The 24,779-nt window shown below is 53.5% G+C and overlaps 1 protein-coding gene across 2 annotated transcripts in view; it reads right to left on the bottom strand.

Annotated features, from left to right (window-relative positions):
* The window catches only part of Ephb2 (EPH receptor B2), a 176,035-nt gene that overhangs the window by 97,375 nt on the left and 53,881 nt on the right, over window positions 1–24,779 (bottom strand). For both annotated transcript variants that reach the window (XM_055611081.1, XM_055611080.1), the window contains exons 2-3: window positions 19,538–19,602; window positions 15,833–16,517 (exon numbers count right to left, since the gene is read on the bottom strand). In XM_055611081.1, coding sequence (XP_055467056.1) covers window positions 15,833–16,517; window positions 19,538–19,602 — 750 coding nt within the window. The remainder of the gene's footprint in view (window positions 1–15,832; window positions 16,518–19,537; window positions 19,603–24,779) is intronic.

Below are 24,779 nucleotides of genomic sequence, written 5' to 3' on the forward strand. Positions count from 1 at the left end.
AGGAATGCTGCTTCCTTCCTCCTGCTGAATGCTGCCCGTGTCCTGGGGGACATAGATACTTGCCCTGCTCCAGCTCCCATGGGCCTCACTCTGGGTCCTCCAGGCCTGCCTCCCACCACTGTGGCAGATAAGATAACAGAGAGAGGAGGAGGCCCCTGGTCAGGGCACAGAAGGGACCGGAAGTGAGCTGAGATGGGATTGTCAGCAAACGCTGAACGTGCAGGCAGCGAGGAGAGCACAGGTCTGGCGAGCTGTCCCGCGGATCTGATCTGAAGATAAAGGAGACTCTGAGTGTGCAACATGCCCCTCTCCAAGGAAGGCTTGGGCTGCTTCCTAACCCCAGCCTGGCTCCAATGCATATGCTGCAGCTACAGCTCTTCTGTGGCCCTGGCCTGCGAGTAGGCAAGCAGCTCCTTAGAGGCTGAGGGATGTTGGGGAAGGGGTTGGGGAGACTGGGAGAATCCAGATGGAGGAGAGATGGCACATTGGGGAGGCAGAGAGGGAGACAGTCCAGGAGCTCTTTAGGAGAACCCCAAAAGAGAAGAAGGGAAAACAGAGGGGAGCAGAGTATGTAAGAGGAGGGAGGAAGAGTCAGAAACTGTGGAAGCTTCCCTGGAAGCCTAGGGCTCGAGAAGCCTAGCCTGGAAAGGTCCCTAATTACACACAGGGTGGGGTGTGACATGTGGAAAGATGGAGAGTGAGAGGGGAGAGCAGGAGAAGCGAGTCTTAGGAGCCAGCTGGGAATGAGGCTAAGAGTGAATCGGTGGGCCCGGGGAACCATGAGTGTTTCAGAGTATGAGCTGGGTGTGTGCTTGGTCCTAGGCAGGTATAGGCAGGAGGGCAAGGTGTCTAAATCCCTAAGAATGGAGCTGTGGATTTGTTTGTTTGTTTTATATTGAATGTATTTTGCTTTCACAGAATGGAAGTGATGTAAATAGTTTGGGGGGGGGAGGGAGAATTGGTGAATTCCATCCATCCCTCCCTCCCTCTATCCACCCACCCACCCACTTGTCCATTCTCTACCCACAGATCACCATCTATCTGTAGGGCTGCACTCAACCTCCTGTAGAGCCAGCACACGGGCAGGTCCTGTCCTGAGCATGCTCTATGGAGTCCCGTGCTTCAGGATCTGGTCCTGGTGTTTGTTCACCTGTAGGATGGGGCGTAATCCCATCACCCTGGGCTTGTTGAAGACCAGGCAGCATGCTAGAACAGGGCCGTCTCTGCAACCACACTGTGGCTTCCTACCCACTGTCCCACCCCTTGGTGACGCTTATTTCTCTAGTAAGACCCTGATGTTCAAAGGCTGCCAACTCAGCCAGGCCCTGTGGGTGGCCACAGCTGTGCAGCCTGCTGGGGCGATGGGCTGGGTGAGCCCTGCCCAATCTTGGCAGCTGTGGAATGAGCATGGGGGGGCATGTACCCACCCCAGATGGCCCACACCTGCCCTGTCTCCCAAGGCTTGAATACCCAGGCTATTTCTGTTTGTCCACCAGGTCTCAGCTCTGACACCCTTTCCTTCAAGAAGGCCTCCGTCGCTGTCCATATTGGAGGTAGTCCCATCTCTACCTCCTAGACACTACTGTGGGTCCCTCTTGTCTTTCCTCTCCCTCCAGACACCCTGTCCTCACTTCACTGGGGTCTTCCTGTCTCTCCCCCCAAGAGTCCCTGCAGGGGGAGGCCAGGTTGGATCAGTGCAGGTCCTGGCACGCTGTAGGGCATTTGCTGGGCCCTGGGCTGAGCACCTGGTGAGATCCTCTCTGGAGCTGCTCCCCTTGAGAATCACATCTGCTTGTACCCTGCAGCCAGCATCAGGGCTGACCTCTGGGAGGAGATATCCAGAGAACTGGGCCTGAGGGGGCACAGGGCTAAGATTAGGGAGAGGGGATGAGAAAGGCCAGTTCTGCCGGGAGCTTGTGTCCTTGAGGCAGATCTTTCTCATCCGGAAGCCCCGGGTTTTCCCAGTGGTGGACCTGGCAGAAGGTAACTTTCTGCTCAGGTGACTGGGAAGGGCCTGGACTTCGGTTTGGGCTGCTGGCCGTGCTGCTGATGGAAGCGGAAGTGTCAAGAATTCTGTTACTGGCAGCCTCTCCCATTACTTACCCTTCCCCAATATACGTAAAAGGCTTTGCAAATGAAAATTCAAGACATAAACAATCAATGCTCCTCAAACCGGCTTCAACAGGAATTCTGGTTTCCCCTTTGCCCCTGCCACACGGTGAACAGCCCCCAAGCGTGCCTGCCAGCTCCACTACCTCAAAATCAGTAACCAAACAACCCCAACTCCGGCAGGCTTCCCCAAGTGCGCCCTATAGGTGGAGGCAGCCCATTCCCCTCCAAGGCTAGCCTGTCCCCCTCCTTCCCCTTCCCCAAGCTGGACTCAGCTCCCACCCCCAAGCAGGCCCCTTCCTCTATTCTCCATCGGGACGTGACATTCACCAGCGTCACTTCTGGTCTCATCTGCGGTGTGCGCAACCCCCCCCCCCCCCGCAGCTAATCCCCACAAAGCCCAGCGCTGGGCCCAGCATGACAAGCAGGCCCCAGCCGCCCGCAGCTCGGCCGAGCGTGCTCGCAGGGGCTGAGGCGGGATTCGGCGCGGCTGTCACTCTCGCCTTCCGCGCCTCTAATTGGATTCGCAACACGCAGAGGTCAGCAGAAACGCTATGGAGAGGAGAATCAAAGGGAAGGGGCGTCCGGATATAAAGGGAGGCATTCTTCCCGGGCCACAAAGATGGTAGCCCGCGGGGGCGGAGGAGACCCCCGAGAGGGGCTACCCATCTGGAGGGGGAAGGGGAAGGACCGCGCAGGGACCTGCTTCTCCAGCACCTCGCATGACTTGCTTGGCTCTCGGGCTTGGTCACCAGCCTATCCGCAGGGTGGGGTCTGGGTGGGTGGCACTCAGGGTCCTGCTGCAGGGGCCACTTTTGGAATGTGGATTTGGGGAAGCCCAGGGGTCAGCCACGTTGGATCCTGCCTCACCACTTGCTCGCTGGGAGACGCAGGCGGCCCTCCCAGGGCTGTCTCAGTTTCCTCCTTGGTGGAATAGGACACTACCAGTGGTGTGGGGCAAAGGGCCCTCAGCAGGGGCAGTTCACGAATCCCCGCCCTTCTCAACACGCCCACGCCTGTGCTGAGCCACTGTCTAGGAAAGCAAACGGATTTTGTTCATTCCGCCAAGGTGAACCATCCCCAGACTGGGCAAAGCCAGCTATGCCACCCAGTGCCTTTTTAGCTCAAAGAGACCCCAAGGATCAGTAACTATAGGGGAATGGGCAGGGCTACATACCAGAAAAGGTTTGAGTATGGACTGGAGCCTCTGCGTTCTCCTGCACATACGTAGGTTCTGTGTGTGAGTGCACACACACACACACACACACACACACACACACACACTCATACTCCTACTCACGCACACATAGCCAGCAGAGGCTGCATGCTGCCTGGGACCAGCTTCGCTGCAAAGCAGGCCTTGTTTGCTTTAAGAACGTTGCTGCACCGACTCCAGCTCATGAAAGAGACAAGAGGAGGAACTCAAAGGGAATTTCTAAGAGACAGGAAATCGATGGCCCTGACATCCCGGCCCCCGCCAGTGTCTCTCTCGCACACAGATGCATGCACACACAGACCCCATTCGGGGTGAGCACACAGACTCACAAATATCCACTTGCAAGTGCATGTGTATTATGTCCAGCAGGCTATGCTATGCGCACGGACCCAGGATCAAGTAAAGATCTTGTTGGAGGGTGCGCATCTGTGCAGACATACGCCTCCCAGGGCCTGTGTGCACAGCGGCGGGACACACACAAGGACCCTGGCGGTGCTGCGTCAAGGACACACGTTCCTATCCATACACATCTGGCTAACTCAGCAATCATGAATGTGCCCCTTCATGCACCTAGGGGGAAGGGGGAGAAGACGGGCAGACACGAGTACACCAGGTCGAGGATGTCATGGCTCATAGTGAGCTCCGGAGTCACCCACACAGGCAAGGGCGCGTGAGCAGCTCGTGTCTGACACGCACAGGCAGACTCGTGGAGGCAGGGAAGCTCTGTTTTTGCAGGTGCTGGGGGGAGTGGACGGCATGCAACAGGGGTACACAAGCATGCTCCCAGAAGGTACAGCACATGCGTACGCGTCAGGGGGTTCCTCTGTACTGACCTGGGCCTCTGGGGAACTCCCCCAGGCAGACAGTTTTGACAGCAACGTAGGGGGAGGGCAGCGAAAGGCCCAGGTTGCCAGGGAGACGGCTGTGGGGCTTCAGGGGTTCCCAGAGTTCTCCTGGCCTGCCCAGGCAGTACAAAACGCCAGTGGGCACTCCCCACTCTTTAGCTTGCCTAAGAGGAACCGGGAGTCTGGTCTCCCCACCAGGAGCCGGCGCAACCCTGATGGGTACCAGTTGAGCAAAGCCTGCGGATCTCTTGCCAAAGGCTGACAGGAGGCCCTGGAGCCAGAACCTGCTGGGCCCACAAAAACCGAACGGGGTATATGTGCGCATGCATGGTCCCTAAGGACCCTCCGGGCCACACTGCCCATTTCCACCTGACAACCAGAGTTCAGGAAACAGCCCTCTACTGGAGGTGCAGCGGCGTGGTAGAATCAAGTGTAAGTTACTGAGAAGAGATCCTCCTCCTGCCTGCCACTCTACGGACGGGAAACGTTAGCTCCGTGTTCGTCTCCTCTGCCCCGCCTTCCCACTGTCCGGTTCCCGGGTGTCTGAGTGTGGAGGCTAAACTCACTGCTTCCCGGCTGGCCCCTCGGGGATTGTGGATACCAGGCTGAAGCAGAGGCTATCAGTAACTAGTATCCAAGAGTCATTCTATACAGGTGGGGACACTGAGCTCCAGGGATGAGCTGAGAGGCTTCCACAGGGTCACAGATCAGGGCTGCAGGGCCCAGATTTGCGCTGAGGTGTACCCTGACTCTGAGCTCTTCCTGGGGCACCCACTAAGAGCACCCTGCCTGGAGGATGCAAGGCCATGCCACAGGTACACATTTGACACCTGCTGTATTCTGGGCTTGCTTGCAGTTGAGGGGACGTCATTAGTACTTATGCACACGACCCTAGCAACTTGGCCAGGGTCCTCCTGCACATCCCTCCCTAGTGTAACCCCACCAGCCTTCTGTCTCCTGAGCTCACCAAACACTTTTTAAAATTACTATTCATTTATGAGGTGGGGGAGGGGCGAGCACATACCACCATGGAAGTGTGGAAGTCGGTTCTTCCTGGCTTCCTTGTTGGGGCAGGCTCTCTCTTACTGCGTCTGCTGCAGGCCGAGGCTGTGCTCTGCCACGTCCAGTACTTTGCATGGGTTCCAGGTATTAACTTAGGTCACCTTAGGCTTACCTGGTGGCATGTGTAACACACGTGCACGCACACACACACACACATGCTCACACACATAGACACAGACACACACATACATACACACACAGACACATGCCTACACACAGAGATGCACAGACAGACAAACACACACACATACAAAACTACAAGAAAATATAAAGTGAAGGGCAACTGGGGAGGACACCTAATGTTGATCTCTGACCCACATATACACATGGATGTGTTATGGCAGGGACCTGGGTTTGATTCCCAGCCCCCACAAGGCAGTCTACAACCCTCTGTAACTTCAGTTCCTCGGGATCCAGCACCCTCTTCTGGCTTGCCTTCACAAGCACTACATACAACGGGGCAACTCTAAGCCACACACATAAATACGTTTTAAAAAATCATCAGTTTGTGTGTGTGTGTGTGAGTGTGTGGTCAAATGAATTCATCTGACCAGTGTGTGTTAACTTCTTCCACAAGTAGAATCCATGAGAGACATAGACACAGGAGGATCATGGGGTGGAGAGTCTAGGCTGACAGTTTGGCTGTGTAACCCAAGCTACCTTAGAACTTACAACCTGGCCTCAGCCTTCCAAGTGCCGTCAGAGGTACGCATCACCGTGCCTGCTTTCTCAAGCCATTTGTTTCCCGGGCCTCAGTGCTGACAAGCTATACATTGAGTGAGCAGAATAGTTGCCTCAGTTCCCATGGTCTGGGGCAGAGAGACAAAAGAACAGGAGACTGAACTGCTCATGCTGTATTAGATGTGAGTGAAATGGGAGTGGCTGTGTCCCCCCCTCGGCCTACGGGTGGGGTGGACAGACATATTACCATGGCCAGATCATAACAGCCATAATGAAATGGGGCGTGGCAGAGCAGCATGGCCCAGGCCTGCCAGAGGCTGGGTGCCTCCAGGCCAGACCACCCTTCCAGGGGGACCCCCAGCCACAGGCCGGCTCATTTGTCCAGGGGGATTACCCACAGACTCTATCCTCAGACCTCCGCAAAGCCACATACATGGACTCTGGACATGAGAGGCCCCACCCAGCTGGGGACAGTCCTCTTCCCACCCAGTCAAAGTCCAAAGCCTTCTTGGGCCTTGGGAGGGCTCTGGGATCCTACTCCCTGAGAGGGAGCACGGTGAAGTGGGTGCTCTTCGCTGGACACTGTGGGGAACGGCGAGGCGCTAGGAACACTGAGGCTGGGGAGGCTGCCAGCCACCGCCGGGTTTGAGTCCCAGCTCTGACCTCACAAAGTGTCCAGCACTTTGGCTTTGGTTTTTCCTGTCTCTAAAACGGCTGAGGCGACCACGTGGGCATCATTAAGATCAAAGCATCTCATAGGGTGAGGCTCGATGACTCAGAGAGCCCCCAGGCTCTGCTGCAGCCGGGCGGGTGTCAGTAAATAAACACAGCACACAGGGGATCCATGTGAGCCCAGGGCAGAGAAACCACCGGGCAGGCGCAGCGAGACATTCTTCTCGGGACCCCAGGAGGCTTTGTACCTCAAAGGCAGTGGGCTTGGTGAGCCACACTTCCCTGAGCCAAGCCTCCAACAGATCTGCTTGGTATCTGGCCACTTTTGTGCACCCTCGAACGAGGCATTAACAGTATAGCATACTGTCCCTCATTCCCATGTGGATCTGGGGTGAGGGAAGGGACTCCCACAAACCTCAAGTCTCTCTTTTTTTAAAAATCACACTCATTCATTTACTTGATAAGTTACTGTGTGTACGCATTCGGGCCAGGCTCACATGCCACAACTCATGTGTGGGAGTCAGAGGAACAATTTTGGGGGAATCTGTTCTCTCCTTCCACCATGTGGGGCCTAGGGGTCGAACCCAGGTCCTTAGCCTTAGTGGCAAGAGCCTTTACCCACTGAGCCTTTTTGTTCACCCAGTTTAAGTCTCCTACGGGCTGTGTAGCCTTGGACAACTCTATTCCCTGTCTGGGCACCAGTTCCTTCTATGAGGGTTAAAGTTCTTACCTTCAGGTTTGGGGTGGGAGGATGGGGAGAAACGGTAGGGACAGAACCTAAAGACAAAGGCCCTAGGGAGGGGGCACCTCAACTGGGTGGGGCGGAGGCCAGCGCAGGCCAGTGGGCCCGGAGCCAGCTGCTGCAGAGCAATGAAAATCTCTTAACCACACAGCATTGTTAACGGCTCCCAAATCCTGTTGTACCACAGGCTTAGAAAGGCTTAAACTGTTAAATGCATAAACTTCCTCAATAAACGGGGCCTCTCTCGCCAGATCCCGGGTCCCGGCCAGATGAAAAGGCAGTGGGCCGGAGGGAAGGGAATGTCTCCAGCAGTTTATGAGCCTGCTGGAGTGTGGAGGAGGCAGCCTGGCTCAAACCTGTCACCCCCGTGCTGTCTGGGTCAGAGGCAGCTGCAGAAGGTAGAAAGGATGACAGACAGATCAGGGCTCCAAGGCCAGCCAACCTGAGCCAACGCTCAGCCGCTCCTAGCTATGCCATCTTGGACAGATGCAGAACTTCTCTGGACCCCAGAGTCTTTTTCTTTAAAACTGATGCAACCCAGAGGGAGGCAGAAGATCAGTGAGAGACACCGCTGGTGCGGAAGAAATGAGATGTGGGAGGTCACGAGATCATAGCCCTGAGACTGTTGCCTAGAAGGGGTCCTGTGGTGGTCCTGCCTCTGCTTCCGAATGTGATGGGAAGCTTAAGGGGTCTGGACAGGAGAGAGACCCTGGATAAGAGTGGATACCGCTGGGTGAGGGCATTAAGTAGTTTCTCTGGCTATAGGCCAAACAAGGTGGGGTGGGGTAGGAGGAGGCTTCTCTGAGGTCTTGTGACCACCTGGAGGGCTTCCTCCTTCACCTCAGGGACCATTTCCACCCACCACACTCCGGACTGGAAGCAACGGCCCTGCATGGCCCACCATGGCCCACCATGGTCTCCTCCACTCTCATCACTCACTTAGCCAACTCTTCCCTTCCCCCGAGTCCAGGAGGTCCTGGTAATGGGAGGTGGGGAGTGGAGGGTGGGGCAGGCTTACCACCCCTATTTCTCAGGTTAAAAAGCTGAGGTCTTTCCCTTCACACCCTGCTGGCTGCTCTCCAGGGATCGCTGAGGGTGGAGGATCCATGACCAGGTAGATGACTCGATCTCAGTTATAAAAGGGGCAAGTAGGGGATGGAGAGATGGCCCAAGCATGAGGACCTAAGTTAGGACAACCAGCACGCATGTCAAAAGCCACACGTGAGATGGCTTATGCAGATAATCTCAGTGCTGGATGACATGAAGATCCTTGGGCTTGCGGGCCTGATGGTTCAGCCAGTCACTGAGAGACACTGCCTCCAAAAAATAAGGTAGAGAGCAGCTGAAGACACCGTTCATCTCTGGTCTTCGTATATCTGCACAGTGTGCACGGGTTCCAGGATACACACCAAGCATGCGCCCTACAAACAGAAGCTGGTGCTCAGGAGTGTGGAATGGTGGATGGACTGGTGGACCAGAGGGTGGACAGGAAGAGGAAGTGGGAGATCTTGTCCAGGCTCTCAGAGAGAGAGAGGGGCTGGCACAGCTTTCGAGCACTGGCCAGGATCCCTGTCTGATCTGTCCACCCCACTCCACCCCCACTCCCTAAAGGCTGGGCTGTGTGGTCCCGGTTTGAGCTGAGCCTGGAGGTCTACAGAGGTCACCCAAGACCCTACCCTCCTTCCACAAGCAGGGTGTCTCCTCTCCCACCAGCATTCCAAACCCACCCCATCTCCCCAGCCAACTAGTGCTTGAGGCCACGGCCCACCTCCTACACAGACCGACCAGGCTCCACCTCCAGACACATCTGGGCCACTGGTCAGTCTCTAAGGGAAGGGCTGAGGCTGAGAGCAGATTTGGAAGGAAACCATCCCAAGGGTCCAGAGAAGACTACTGCTCCCCTCCCCCTTTCCCTTCTCCAGCAAAGGATTCTGGGAATAAGACAGAAAACAAAGCCACAGTTCTAATAGCCCTGCTGTGTGTGAGGGCGCACACGGGCAGGCAAGGCAGCGGCAACTGCCAGGAGGTAGCCAGGGCCAAGAGCTCCACCGGCTCACCTGTCCAAAGCTCTAAAAAGAGACCATGCCCGGGGACTTCCCAGCTCTGTGCCAGGGGCACCTCCTAAACAAATGCAGGCATCGGGGCCAGGCAGGCAAGTCCACCCAGCTCAAGTGTAAGGTGTGTGCAGTGCAGCCAGCGGGCCACAGGCCTCCCGAAGCGTGTTAGTGCACAGGTAACGGCTCATGTGTACCTTAGAACTAACTCCACCTACAAGGAATGTGGCAACAAACTCTTGGGCTCTCAGAGGCTGAAGGCCCTAGGTTCCACTCTTAACATTATGGAGCTGATGAGTTTCAGCAGGAGGTTCATTTTGTTTTTTGTTTTTGTCCTTTTCTTCAAAAAGATCACTAAGGGCCAGGTGTGGTAGCAAAGGCCTGTAATCCCACCATTCTGGATGTGGAAGCAAGAGGATCAGAGGTTCAAGGTCATTCTCAACTACTTAACAAGTTTGAGGACAGCCTAAGACCTTTGTCTTAAAAAAACATTAAAAAAAAAAACCCAACCATATAATTAAATTAAATATTAATGATACGAGTTTTGTGGCATACTGACACTCTGGAGGCTGAAGTAGGATAATGGTGAGTTTGAGGCTAGCCTGGGTTGTGTGTATTTACAATGTGTTAATACCTGTCCATTTATCTGGAAGGCTCTCTGTGAGTGAGGGCCCTCCCTAGTGAGAGCTCACAGGAAGATTTAATTTTCTCCTCTTTGTTTATCAGTAATTTCTAAGTTTTTGCAGACAACCTAGAGTATTTCTGTGATTAAGGAAAAAAAAAGTTATTGTTTCCTCAAAATAAAAAGCTCATCAGGAGAGAATCGAAAATCAACAATTCCAGAGTCAGTGTTTGTAAAAGTCTCTAGCCTTAGCTCCTAAATCTGCTAGCCATCGCCCTTTCTGTGAGCCAGTTTTGCAGATGACAAAACGAAGATCAGCGGCTTGTCCAAGGTCACAGGGTTAGAGAGAGGTCTGAAAGAGAGCCTCTAAAGCCAAGGTCAAGGAGAGGCCGGGGTCTGGGAAGAGCAGGGCTGGGCAGGGCGTGAGGCAGGGAGGCCACGGGCAAAGCCTCTCAGCTACTTAACCAGGAGTCTTGGCTGTTGTCAGCCAATCAGCAGCTTCCCTGCCCTGGGTTGCAGCTGCCTGCCCTACTCACAAGTGGTCTGCCCAAAGATCTACAGTGAGACAGGGAGGGCAGGGCTCCCAAAGGCAGCTAAGCTAGAGAGCCAGCTGGGCCAGGGCTGAGGTGGGAAGGGAAGGCAAAGGGAATTAGGGAGACAGAGCCAGTTCAGAGAAACCCAAGGCAGGACGCTTTATAACCAAACTGACAATAAGCCAAAAGTCAGAGAGACAGATCCGTGGCATTGGGTGGGAATCACAGAGAGCACCTGTGGGGACCCCAGGGGAGTAACCTGGGGTAGGGGAGGAGGCCCAGGGCTTCTGTGCAGGGGTGGTAGATGTATGTAGGGATGAGGGCAGATCAGGCCCTCAACAAATCAGACAACACCCGAGATATGTTCAACCTGGGGCCCACACACCACAGAGCCCCGGGATGGCTGTGAATGTGGCCAAACAAAAAACAATAAACTTAACGCATCATACAACTTTGAGATTTTTTTTTTAGTAACCTAATTGGACAGTTTAACTTTATAGATGCAACATCCTCTCGCTGTGTTAAAAGGTTGGACACACCAGCCCACAGGCTAGCAGTGGCATCAAGAGAACTATACAATGCTTTGGCCCCTAGCCCATCTGGCAGAACGATCCACGACCCTGTAGTGCCACACTTTGAGGGTCTTTATTCGTATAGTACCCTCCACCCTCTCCTCCAACCCGCCCACCACCCCCTCAAGACTAACACTTTGCTCACTAACACTAACACTCACTCTGTAGACCAGGCTGGCCTGGAACACACAGAGATCCACCTGCCTCTGCCTCCCAAGCGCTGGGATTAAAGGTGTGTGCCACCTTGCCACCTTTGTTTGCTAAAAAGGGCCATCTGTATGGCAAACAGAGAGCTTTTAATACCTGATCGTAGAATGGCTGGTTTCCTCCACCATGCTCTGCACACAGTAGGCTTCAAAAAGAGAGACTGAACCCGCTTTTCTCTTAGTTCTCTAATGTACTCACTGCTTAGCGAATTAGATTCCCTTTGTTAGGTGCCATGTACACCCTGAGGGCAGTGGCCACTTCTTGGGAGAACCCATCTACCCCCCCCCCACCCCCCGCCAGGAAGGCAGCGTCCAACCTTATCATCTCAATGTTAGGTAAAAGAGGGAGATTTTTTTACCCCCATCAGATCATGTTTGGCAGTTAGGAGGATCCCCCTCGTTCCCCCCCCCCATTCGGTTGAGGCTCTTGGGGTGGGGCAGGGGCTAAGTTCGTGCTCACCTTCTCGACCTTTGGCAGCCCCTGTGTGCCCTGTGTGCCCCCTTGCCTGTCCGAGCAGTCATAGAATGGAATCATCAAAGCTTCTCGCCCCAGAGCCACGTGACCAGGGGAGATTGGCGCCAAACCCAGACACCTGGGTTTTTAGCAATCTGCCAGCTGTTTCTGGGCCACGGGAACAGCCAACAATCCTTGAAGTAAAGAAGGAGGGAACATTGGCTCATCACTCCAGCGAGAGCCACAGTGCCCCTCCTATGGCACCACAGGTGGCAGCTGCTGGGTCTCTCCCAGGCTACACGGCAGTCAGGCTCCTGGGACTGTTAGTCACACCCCAGCTGGCCCCTGTGTGCATGCAGTGGCCAGGTCAGGCTGTGTTGACCAGGCCTGGGGCTGGGTCTCCTGTCAGGTCAGAAGCAAAAGGCAGCCAGGGCTGGGCAGGCCCTCATCTGCACTTTGACTGCTTGAAAGCAAAACCATGACCTTGACCTAGATCCAAGGAACCTTTGACCAACATGACCTATTTTTTTATTTTATATTTGCTTTTTGTTTTTGTTCTATTTTAAGGCACAGTCTCTCCGCATAGCCTTGGCTGTCCTGGAAATCACTATGTAGTCTAGGCTGGCCAAGCACTTACAGAGATCCTTCTGCCTCAGCCCCCTGAGTGCTGGGATTAAAGTTGGTCATATGCTCTAATTCGAGCCTGTCACAGGCCTTCAAAATCTGGGTTTCTGTGAACCACTCCCTGGACTGTAGGTGATTCAGGGACTCACTTTGAATGAATATGGTGGACATGACAGGACACAATGCTGGCCTGCGGGCGGGGACATGGCTCAGTTTTGCGTGCTTTGCCAAGCATGAAGATCAGAGTTCAATCCCCAGAACCTAAATTCTGGGTTTGGTGGTGCAAGTGGTAATCGTAGTGCAGGGAGGTGGAGACAGGAGCATTCCTGGGGCTCACTGGCTGACTAGCCTAACCTAACGGGCCATCTACAGGCCAGTGGGAGATCCTGTCTTAAAGGAAGTGGATGTTTCTGAGAATTCCTGGGGTTGTCCTCTGGCCTGAGCAGTCATGAACACCTATTTGCGTCAGTGTACATACACACACACACACACACACACACACACACACACACACACACACACACGACCATATCCCCGCTAGACCAGCCAGTCCTGCAATGGGCCCAGCTGACTCATGTTCTCAGGCCTCTACCCATGCAGATCCATCCCTTGGATGTCCTAGATCTCTTTCCCAGACTAAGGTCCGGTGTCACTGCCTCCGAGAGACACCTCCTGTCATTTCCTGTACCCACCTGTGCCACAACATAAATAGTTCCAGTGAGACTAAGCGCTGGGCTTCTGCCTTCAGCCTGTGCTCACAACTGGTCTACACCCTCTGAGCACTGTGAGCCCCAGAACATGGGGACTGAAGCTGCACTCCCCTCTGTATCTCCTGAGCCGCACACAAGGTCTGATATAACACAGGCTCCGGGAGAGTTTGATGAAGGAATAAACAACCATCGTGAGCAATTGGTTTCTGGTTTGCAGGCCTGCCTCCCTGCCCCAAGTCATCTTCCAAGGCTGTGTTCTTTCCAAGGAGGGAAAACTGAAGTTGTGGGCTGGAAATATAGCTCAGTGGCAGAGGGCTTGCCCAGTATATGTGAGATCCTGGCTCAACTTTAAAACCTTAAAAATAAACAAATTAAAAAAAAATGCAGCAGGGGGCGGGAGAGATGATACTGGCTGCTTTTGTGGAGGGCCTAGTCTCAGCTCCCAGCACCCACATAGCTGTTCACAACTGTAACTCTAATTCCAGGAGATCTGATGTCCTCTTTTGGCCTCTTTGGGCACTAGGCACACATACAGTACACAGAGATACATGCAGACAAAATACCCATACATACAAACAGAAACAACAATACAACAGAATGTGTTGCCTTTCAGGACAGACTGGTCCTCCCCACACCCCAACCTCCGAATTTCTTTTCCTGGGAAGTGGAAGTTTCCAGAAAGCCTTGACTCCTTCCTTTAACCTGTCTTTATAGCCCATCACAACCTTGGGGAAGCTCCTGTTGTGTACCCCTTTGTTCCCTAGCACTGGGGCACCCCAGCGCACACAGCAACCATCTCTGAGGCTCCTATGGCTGCTTCTCTAGAAAACCTGGCCTCCATCTACTCGAGACCCTGCAGGAGCGAGAGAACAATATACAGCTGGGTATGGTGGCACACACCTTTAATCCCAGCACTCAGGAGGTAGAGACAAGCAGATCTCTGAGTTTGAGGCCAGCCTGGTCTACAGAGAGACCAGGACAGCCAGAGCCCCACAGAGAAAAACCCAGGAGGGGGGTACTGCCTTACTGATGTCAAGAGGCTAGAGAGAGAAGCTTAGAAAGGGTGGATTTTATCAGAGAATCCTTTTTCCATTTCCAGGGAAACATCCCCTGGTTTTACACAATCTAAACTCTCAGGCTGGCATTTGGGACGTCCCGGAACCCTAACTCAATCCCGTATTCCAGTGGGAAGACACAGTAAGTTCCAGTCTCCTATAGAACAGCCACTGAGCACACCTTGGCCAGCTTCGCAGACACCGTCAAACTCAGCAAACATCTGCTACGCACTTCCTGTGCTGGAATCAGTAACAAGCGTTTTACATGTCTTAAGTTCCTGACGCCCCACACCACCCTGTAAAGGACAGCTTTACACTTGGGTTAAGAAGAGGAAGGGCTGCAACTGGAAGCAGGGGTTTCTCTGTGTAGCCTTGGCTGTCCTGGATTTGGTTTGTTGACCAGGCTGGCCTTGAACTTACAGAGATCCGTCTGCCTCTGCTTTCCTGAGTGCCACACCTGGCTTGGAAGCAAATTTTATCTGCCCCTGTAGCCTTCTTGCCACCCTAAGGTACCGCCTGCAAACTTTTTTTTTTTTAGGTTTATTTATTTTACGTATATGAGTGCTCTGACTGCATGTAGACCTGTGTGCCAGGAGAGGGCATCAGATCCCAGTACACATGGTTTGACCCACCATGCAGTTGCTGGGAATTGAACTCAGGACCACTGGAAGAGCAGACAGTGCTTTTAACCGCCGAGCCATCTCTCCAGCCCCAGCTCCTGCAAACTTCTTATGCTTGCAAATTGCCTTCATTATTTTGTTCTATGTCAGCATTGCCTGTACTCTTGTTTATGACCGTGTTTCCCTAGATGAAACAGCCACTCCAGGTGGTTCCAAAGATGGTCTTTGGAGCCACCATCCCCGAGACTCTCATATCTACTGATAACGGTGTGGCCTTCCTGAGCCTCAATTTCCTTCTCAGAAAACAGCACTTGCCCTCAACTATTTCATGTAAGCGGTGTCCTGTACATGTTTGGCGCACAGCAGAAAACAGTTCAGAGTGAGGCCTTGTCAGCCACCAACACGCCTGTTTCCAACTCTGAATTGGAAGTGACCATGGGCCTACTTTGGCCACTAGAATCAGCAGAGCAGTAAGGTGTGGCCTGTTCCAGGTCCCCGAACTGGGACCTGTTCTCAATCTACCACCATCCCCCCTTCCGTTTGGTGAGATTCCAAACAGTGGCTCCTCCGTCACTCACCTCTCAAGGGAAGGAATCTCAAACCGACCCAATCATGGGCACGGAGCATGGAGAAGAAATACGCGTTATTGTCTTGCTGCTTAAGCTTAGCCTGGCCCATACAGACCCAGAACAAACTCAGTGCATGCTTGCATTTCAAAGCCGTTCGTCATGACTTACTTCTTTTCTTAAAAAATAAAAGCCCGTCACTTCCGCAAATGAACAAGGAAGCAGTACCATGTACCCACACTCAGCAATCACACAATAGTTAAAACAAGGCCCCTGCATCCTCCTACTCGCAAAGACATGTGCGTACCTGCTCTGTGAATACAAACCATTGTCCAGGAAGTGCTAGCTAAAGGGGCTTGGAAAGCCAGCCATGGAAAGCCGTGCGGTTACCCCAGACCTCCACCCTTGTCAGGTAGGGCACAGCCGCCAGGCCCGGGCTGGGCGGCAGCCAAGTCTACCACCGCACTTCGGCAGGGCCCCGCCCCTTACCTCGGCAGACGGTGCCGTTCTCCACAGCCTCGAAGCCCGCCTTGCACATGCAGCGGCCGATGGGCACCAGCCACTCTCCGTCCCCATTACAGTAGAGTTTGATGGGCACATCCACTTCCTCAGCGTTGGCGATGCAGCTGCCCCGGGCAGCCACCAGCGAGGTGCTCTCAGCCCCCGACAGCGTCTCCTGGAAGATGGCACCGTTCTGGATGACACGGGGGCACTTTCGGTAGAAGACACGCACAGCGATGAGGGACATACAGCCCCCATAGTCCTGGAAAGCCAGGTAGAAGCCACTTCGGGACACGGGGCCAAAGCTTCGCACCTCGGTATTGATTTTCATGACGCGGCCGCCCAGGTCCACCTGGGAGAAGCTCTCATCGGCCGCGATCGTGTCCACCTTCACCCATGGATTCTCCATCCAGTTGGGGAAGGTCTTGGTGGCTAAGTCAAAGTCAGCCTCGTAGTAGTAGAGGTTGAAGGTCTCCTTGCAGGAGCCGGGCACGTTGGGGATGCTGCTACAGTCGCGCACCGAGAACTTCATCTCCACGTGGATGCGGTGGGCGCCGCGGCGCCGGATGAATTTGGTCCGCAGCCAGTTGTTCTGGCTTGACTCAAAGACATTGCACACCTGGTACGTTCGGATAGTGTTCATGTTCTCGTCGTAGCCGCTCACCTCTTCCCACTGCGGGGGAAATGCTGGTCAGGTGGGGGAGCTGGTACTCGAAGATCACACGGCAAAATCACCGTGTGGGTGGGGGGGGAAGAGGCCCTGCTTTGGGGAACCCTCTGGTCTGACGATCAGGAGACACAGCCTTGATGAGAAATTGCCAGGTCTGTGAGTGCCACAGCAACCTGCTAGTTGAAGGCGCACACCCTCCTCTTGGGGTTCCCTCATCCTCACGGGGTATGTGGCTCTAGCTGTCAGGGGTTCACTAATCTGACAAAGGACCACAGGCTCTTGGGTTCCAGAGGATGGGGCTGGCAGGGAGCTTGGAAGGAACCTGCATGGAAGGAGCACATTCTGCTGTAAGGGGACAGCTTCATGCACAGGGTGGGGACCATTAGTTTGATGGAGGAGACAGGGCCTCTGCTCCCCCACCCTACCCCGAGAGGTCTCTGTCTTTGCCCCTTAGAAACTCCCAATCTGATGGAGGAAGATGGCCCACACCCCCACTGATCTAGGGTGATGGGAAGCCAGGGTCTTTACCTAGGGCAGCAGCTTCCCTCTGGGACTTGCTCTGACTGAGAGCTCTGGGAACTGGTGCTTCCTGGTACCCGGAAGGAGCTAACTGCCCTCCCTGTCTCCCTGACTCCCTTCCTGAGCCATAACTGACCAGAGAGATCCTGCAAGTCTCCAAGCCATGGGGGCTGGATTGCCTGAGGGCAGACAGAAAGAACGTGGGGTCACACTTCTGCAGACTCCAACTCTGTGACTCTCTCATGTGCCCTCTGTCAATTTTCTCCCCTGTGGTGCTAAAGACAAGACCCGGGACTCACACATGTTCCACAAGCACTCTGCCACAGAGCTAAGTCCCCAGCCCTCAAACCCCTTGCTACTCGAGGCCTGTTTGTGTGACTCTCCCTGGAGACGAGGGACACTCAGCCTCCTCGGTCTGGTCTCCCCAATGGACTGGAGTGCCTCCTGAGGGCAGCTTCCTTCTCTGTGCCCACTAGGGTGGGGCTGGTCCCCCCACCTGGGCCAGGCCTGAGGCTGGTACCTTCACAGCATTTCATTCTTTGTCATGACCCTCACGCACTGCATGTGAGCTCCATTTTTCGGAAGAGGGGGGCGAGACCAAACAGGTGAGGCCTCTTGACTCAAGTCATAGCGTCTTGGTCCTGTTCACGGGCTTGCCACGCTGCCTCAGGACAAGCACTATTAACTTGTTGCATGAGCTTGGGTGATTCCTCTCCCCTCTCTGGGCCTCGATCTTCCCCTCTGCTAAAGGTGACTGTGGGACTGGCAGATGGTCACGGAGATGTCAGCGGCTGCACGTGCCGTGCAGGGCTGGAGGACAGCTGGATGCTGCGGAAGGTGCACGTACATTGGTATGCCAGAGCCAGAGCTTGCTGGCCTGGCCTCTACCTCAGTGGCGACTCTGAAGCTTCCCTACATCACATTTAATTTTTTTTCTCTTTCTTTTTGGTGGCACCATGTGACAAAGTCAGCCCCTTGTTACAACCGCTGCTCTTCCTCAGAACTTAATTAGAACACTTAATTAGAGCACTCTGCCTTTCTCCCCTCTCTCTAATTAACATGCGGAGGCCCTGCAGCCCAAACACCCCAAATAATTGCGTCCGGGGGCCCTGCAGCCCAGCCTGGCCTCATTACTGGCAGGGTGGGGCCGTGGGCCCAGCAGCCTTCGCAGATGGAAAATTGGTGACAAGAAAGAGCCACAGAAAGAAGCCTGACCCTGGGGCCCTGCCTATTGAGAGCGAGGCCTGGGGAGGGGGTATGGATACCTAGGGCTGCAGCTGAGTCCCCCTGGAAGATTGAAGTGGGAAGGGGGGATGGGCTGTAGATCCAGGGCTTCCCCAGAGACCACGAGATAGATGGAGCGAATATTAAAATGGATGGTGGTGGTGGTGGTGGTGGTGGTGGTGGTGGTGGTGGTGGTGGTGGTGATGATGATGATGGTGATAATTATTATAACTACTCTCTATTCGGGGCCAAGCCATGCCAGCCTCCATGTTAGATGGTTTGGGGAAACCTCGTTCTAACAGTGGAGGAGACTGTTTCACAGCTGAAGAAACCAGGGTCAGTGAGGCAAAGAGCTACCCACGGTCTCAGCTGACAGGAGGAATTGGGACAATGTTAGGGAGAGAGAAAGGACCGTCTAGTCTAATCTTTCTCTCAGGATACCGGGAACACAGACATGGGCTCAGATCCTACTTCAGGGATATAATAAGAACTCAGGGATGGGCTGTGGATGGTGATCAGTTGCTAGAGTGCTTGCCTAGCATGCACAAGAGCCTGGGCTCCATGGCCCATCACTGGAAAGAACTGATCATGACAGTGCAACCTGTAATCACAGCATCCAGAAGGTAGTGGCAGGAGGACCAGAAGCTCAATGTCATATTTAGTTGCATAGCTAGTTTGTAGCTAGCCTGTGATGCCTGAGACCCTTTCTCAAACATAAAAGAAACCAAGGGTGTTTACCCAGGGGGTCCTTGTCTTATGGGGATCCAAAGTTGGGGTGGTAAGGCTTGAAATCTGATATAAAACTGAGCCCCAGTTGGGGGGGGGTGTGTAGAATATTTGTATGAGGCCCTGAGTCTGGGATTCACAAGCAACAAAAACAAAATAACCAAGTAACCCCAAGCCCCTTATTAGGAGCTATCAGGCCCTGGCAGCTAGCTGTATCTCTCTGACCTTCAGTATTGGAGGGGGCATATAAAAGGTGCTTGCTGTGATCTCTGACCCAGAATCTCCAGTGGTATACTTCCTTCGTCTGAAATTGGCGCCATGTGAGTACCTACTTCCCAGCCTCCCCCAGGGAATTCTACAGGATAGAGGCCAAAGTGTTCACATGTTGTCATGGGAACAAGGTACTCCACCATGGGTAGGGATGGGGAGGATGTGAGAGGTCCAGCCCTTAAGAGAGGAAAGGGGTTGGGCTATGAGGGGATGTTCAAGGTGTCCGTAGATTCCCAGGCATGCTGGGGAGCCAGCCAAGCAGGGTTTGAGGGACCAGAACTCACCCCTGATGGGGGATGTACCATCCAGCCCAGCTCAGCCGTCGCCGTGGTGGAGTCCATCAGGGTTTCTGTGGGAAGAGCAAAGCGTCACCACCCAAGGCACCTCCCAGTACTGCCGGTCACTCTGATGAGCCTGGGAACCCACCCTTCACCGTTCTTCCTTACAGCATTTCCGTGAATCCTCCAGACCACTTGCCCTATAAATCTGGCCCCCCTGCTCCACATTCCCCACCCAGCCAAATTGTCGGGAGTTCATTTTTCTCTTATGCCCCTCACCCTGCCTTCATCTCCACCCTCCAGCTAACCACATCTCACTAACCAAGGAATTATCTTGTCCCTCCTTTCCTGGTAAAGGCTTTTTTTCTTTGTTGTTGTTGTTTATTTGTTTGTTTTCTAGACAGGGTTTCTCTGTGTAGCCCTGACTGCCCTGAAACTCACTCTGTAGACCAGGCTGGCCTCAAACTCAGAGACTCACCTGCCTCTGCCTCTCAAGTGCTGGGATTAAAGGTGTGAGCCACCACGGCCTGGCTCTGTGGAGGGTCTTAGTCTAGGGTTCTCTCCCATGGATTTCAGAGGATCTCTCAAAACTTTATACCAAAATTCAAATATCTGTTTGCTTTTCAGCTTATATCAAATTCTCAAACACTGGAAGGCAGCCTTGGAGGGGTTCCTCTTCTACCTCTGGGCACTCATCATTTGCCTTGCTGGCTTCTGGACAGCTCTGTTGGTACCCTCCCTCTTCTCTGGGAACCAGAAGTCATTCCTTACACCCTGTCCTCATCTTTGGAGTCCCTCTTCCAGTGCTCAGCCAACTCTACCCAGGAGCAGTCTCTGGAGAAGGTGTTAAGAACAGGCATCTGCGTGGTTGTCGCTTGCCCTCTGGGGTTCCAGAGACTCAAACCAGGGTCAGAACCAGTAGCTGGTGGGAAGAAGCCACACAGCCTAAAGTAATAGAGATCCATAAGCCCCACAGATCCAGGTTATCCCAAGGTCAAGGTCAGTATCCTTCCCTTCTAAGTCCTCTCCTACCAAAGGGTTCTCAAAACTGAACTAACACATGAAATGGATTTACACAGATGCTTTCAAGCATTCATTCAACAAATATATATCTCAATGTCCATTTTGTACCAGGCACTGGCTTGGGTATTCCAAAAGAGAGAGAAAAAAATATGAGCTGAGTTCAATTTCTGGAACCTACATGGAGGTAGAAGCAGAAAGCCAACGCCAGAAAATTGACCTCTAACATACACACGCCCCATCATGCCCCATCATGCATACTCATACACACACATACTAATCGTGCACAATTATTTTTTAAAAAAAGAACACCGTACTATGGAGCAGTTCATAGACTGGAGACAGAGATAAGCATAAGCGACTGGGAGGGAATGGGCAGAGAGGTCGAGAAGCTCACAGCTCCACACCACCTATGACGGGAGGCAAACTTACTGCTGTACTTCAGTTCTGGGCCCAGAACAGGCATCATTACTCAGGACCCACATTATATGGCTACCTCTGTGTGCGGTGCAGCATCACCAATCAATCTCTACACTCTGGGCCCACTATCTACTTCCTCCACAGAGTTCCAGGAAATAAAAAAACCAGACCATCTGAGATGCTTGCCTGGTCTGGCCCAGTAGCCTCGCTTTGGAGCACAGGCAGAAGGGACTTCCTAGAGACTGTACCGGAGCTGGTGAAGGGATGGGACACACAGGTGTCTTGCCTCCGACCATCTACATTTCTAGGCACTTGAAACAATTAGTCATTTGGTTTGTGCTCGATGCACAGGGGCCAAGAGAGCGTCCAGGCTGGAGAGGATCCAAATGGGAGGCAGTGAGGGTGTGAACTATGACGGGAAAGCGGCGATGGAGGGCGGCAAAGGGAGGAGTGTCTAGGCGGAGGTGACCCCAGCCAGACCTCTGAGCTGACAAGAGAAGCTGCAGAAGAGCCTCAAGACCGCCTGGGGCTCGAGTTTGTGGTCACTGTGTCCTTTTTGCGCTTGAGGGGGGGGTGATGGGGAGGGGGTGCCAGGGACAGTGGGAGCCAGTGCCAAGGGCATCCTTTTGATGGCAAATTGGGGGGAAGTTCTATTGTGCAGCTTTGGAGCTGAAAGAAGGTTCCTTTTCACACAGATTCTTCTTCCTGGAGAGAACAAGGGCTGAACTTTTAACCTGTTTTCTCTCATCGGACTCAGCCAGAGACGCGCCAAACTGGGCTCTCAGCCTGGGCCCTGCGAGCAGCTGCTGGGGGCAGGGAGAAGGGAGCCTCTCCTGGGACAGAGTGGGGTCGGATGGGAGGCCAGCCCGCCAAGCAGGTGGCCCCACCCCTTGGCTAGATTCCTGGGTTGACCCCAAGGAAAAAGCACTAGAAGATTCCATGGCTTTGAGGAGGTGGGGCTGGGAAGTGCCGATGGAAACTGGGATGCAGGGGGCAGAAATGACATAGCATGAGGCACATTGTAAAAGTCAGGGCTTAAATCAGGCGCCCCAAGAAGCTCTGGACGCTGACCCCTCCCACCCCATAGGATCCATACACTGACCAAGCGGTGGGAACCGGCTACAAGAAAAAGCAAGAGGGCAGCCACTTCCCAGGAAAGAACCAAGAGGGAGTGAAAGGCCCAGGTAGGCTTTAAGTGGAGTCTTGACTCTTCTTCCCTTGCCTAGGCTTTGCCTCAAGCCAGCTTTCTGCAAACTGTGGCCCCTTGGGCTTCGGCAGGAGGAGACACGGGATTGGTCACCCCCAAACCCACCCTGGCCTTTTAATTCTAACGGCCCCTTCTCCCTTTGCCTGTGAAAGGGAGGTGAGCAGCGCAGGAACCTCAAATTCTCCTTGTTTTGTTTTGTTTTTTTTTGTGTGTGTGTGTGTGTGTGACAGGATCTCATCCTGGCTGATTTAGAACCCAATACAGGGCCAGCAAGAAGGCTCAGTTGGGGAAAGTGCTTGCCACCAAGCCTGATGATCTGAGTTTGATTCCCAGGACCATATGATAGGAGGAGAAAACTGCCTCCTTCAAGAACTTATCCTCTGACTCTCATATGTATAGCATGGTGTGTTTGTGTGTGTGTTTCACGTGCACAATAAATAAAAAAAATTCAATGTAATATCTGAAAAAAAAAATAGAACTCACTGTGTCATTCAGACTAGCCTACAATTTGCAGCAACCTTCCTGCTCCTGACTCTTCAGTACTAGGAATATAGATGTATAACACCATGCTTGGCTAAAACCTCAGTTTCAAGACAGGTTCTCTCTCTTACTGGCCTTGCAATACCCCACTCCCCCCGATTGAACCTAGGGCTTTGCACATGCTAGGCAAGCATTCTACCACTAAGCTATATGCCCAGCTGGCCTTGAACTTGGAAATCCTCCTGCCTTGGGCTCCCGAGGAGCTAGGATTACAGGCATGTGGAACCAAACCCTGCTAAATTTGAGTCTTTCAAGGCTCCATTTCCCTCCCCTAAATTCCTTCTGGTTGTAGACAGGGGCTAACCATGAGGGGAGCCGGCCAGCCACACACAGCAGGCACAGTAAGGTCCTCCCTAAGCACCGACTGTTGCCTTACGTGCAGCACGGGGTCCTCAAGTGCCATGCACTCTCCCCACTCATGGGCTGGCTTAGAAACACAGGGGGCTGCCAAGGCCCCCAGAGAAGTCTGCCTAGCTGCCCCAGAGATGACAGTAAGGCTTGCCAACATCAGCCCTCACTGGATAGCCACAGCCTTCAAGGACCTCTTCCTGCTCTATCTGAGGGTGCTTCCCTGGGATGCCCCCAGCTTCTTTGTTCTACTCACACAAGCCAAGCTCCATCCCCAGGAAATCCGGAAATCATAGTTCTTCCTCAGGCAACCGCGTGGGCTTAGGACACCGACCCTAAATTCTATCCCAGCACTGCCTCTCATAGCACCCAAACAGCCTTTTAGTCCCAAGGTCTGCAAAGGGAGAGAGAGCTAAAGTTCACTGAGACCCCATTAAGACACAGAAGCCTGGCAAGGTCATGGGCATGCCTTAATAAGTGCATTTGGGAGGAAGATCAGGAGTTTAAAGTCATTCTCACCTACATAATGAGTTCCAGGTTCGCCTGAGTCACTGGAGACCCTATTTCATTCAAAACAACAACAAACGAGAGAGATGGCTCAGTAGGCACAGTACTTGCTACTAACTCTGAATTCAACCATGGGAACCCAACATGGTAGAAGGAGATAACCAGTTCCAAAAAGTTGTTCCTTGACCTCCACATGTGCGTCATGGCACATACACTCTCTCACACAAGCAAGACAAATGAAAATGCAACGGAAAAAAAATACATTAAAACCAAAATAGCCAAAATCTCACATCTGCACCATGCCAAGAGGTACTCGATACCATACCATTTCACAACTAGGAAAGCTGAGGCCAGCTTTCGCCAGGGTGCCCATCTATTCCACTGGCAAGCTGCTCTGGAGGAGCGCAGGCCGTGAGGCACACCCATGCTCACGGCTCCTCACTCACAGGCACTGCTCCTTCTGAGCCTCTCCCTCTCTATCTCCTTCCTCTGCCCCCCACCCTCTTCTATGTCCTCTCAAAGCCCTCGTGAGCCAGTCACCCCACAGCTCTGCAGTTCAGGGGGTTGAGAGGACCCTGGACTCGCAGGAGTCCAGGCTGGCAACTTGCTGTGTTTGCCACCCTCTCACATTAGCCTGTGTCTCCCTGAAGGGTGGGTGCCAGGTTCCCGGGACCCAGGATGGGGCCCGGCACACGGGAGGTCCCCTCATCCTACTTGCTGGAGTCTGCTCCATCCGGCTTGCAAGCTGGAGCCTGTCCTGTAGACATGACTTTGGCCTCCCCACCTCCAACCTGAGCTAGGATTGCTATGATTCATTTACTATTTTCCTTCCAATTGACTTCTTTTCTTAAGTGCATTTTAAAGAGGAAAAAAGGACCTCATTATTATAAATGGAAAAATCAGTATCACTGGCAGGAGGAGAAGAAGGAAGCTAAATGTGAGAATGGCAATTGCCAAGGTCTGCCTGTGGGTCACTGAACACCACCTCACTGCCCGCACTCTGGGGGCCACCGGTTTCCATCCGCCTACCTCATCCTCATGTGCGTGGTGATGACGGCAGTGCCGCAGACAGGGAAACTGTTGTCACGGTACACAGATAATTAATCACTTTACAGATGTGACCAGGACCACAGCTCAGAGTGTGTGAGGTGTGCTGTGGGTTGTGGGGATGGCTTCCTGAAGGAAGTGAAGCCTGACAGAGGCTTG

The sequence above is a fragment of the Psammomys obesus genome, unplaced genomic scaffold (assembly GCF_907164565.1).
Source record: "Psammomys obesus unplaced genomic scaffold, mPsaObe1.curated_primary_1811, whole genome shotgun sequence".
NCBI classification, from domain to species: Eukaryota; Metazoa; Chordata; class Mammalia; order Rodentia; family Muridae; genus Psammomys; species Psammomys obesus.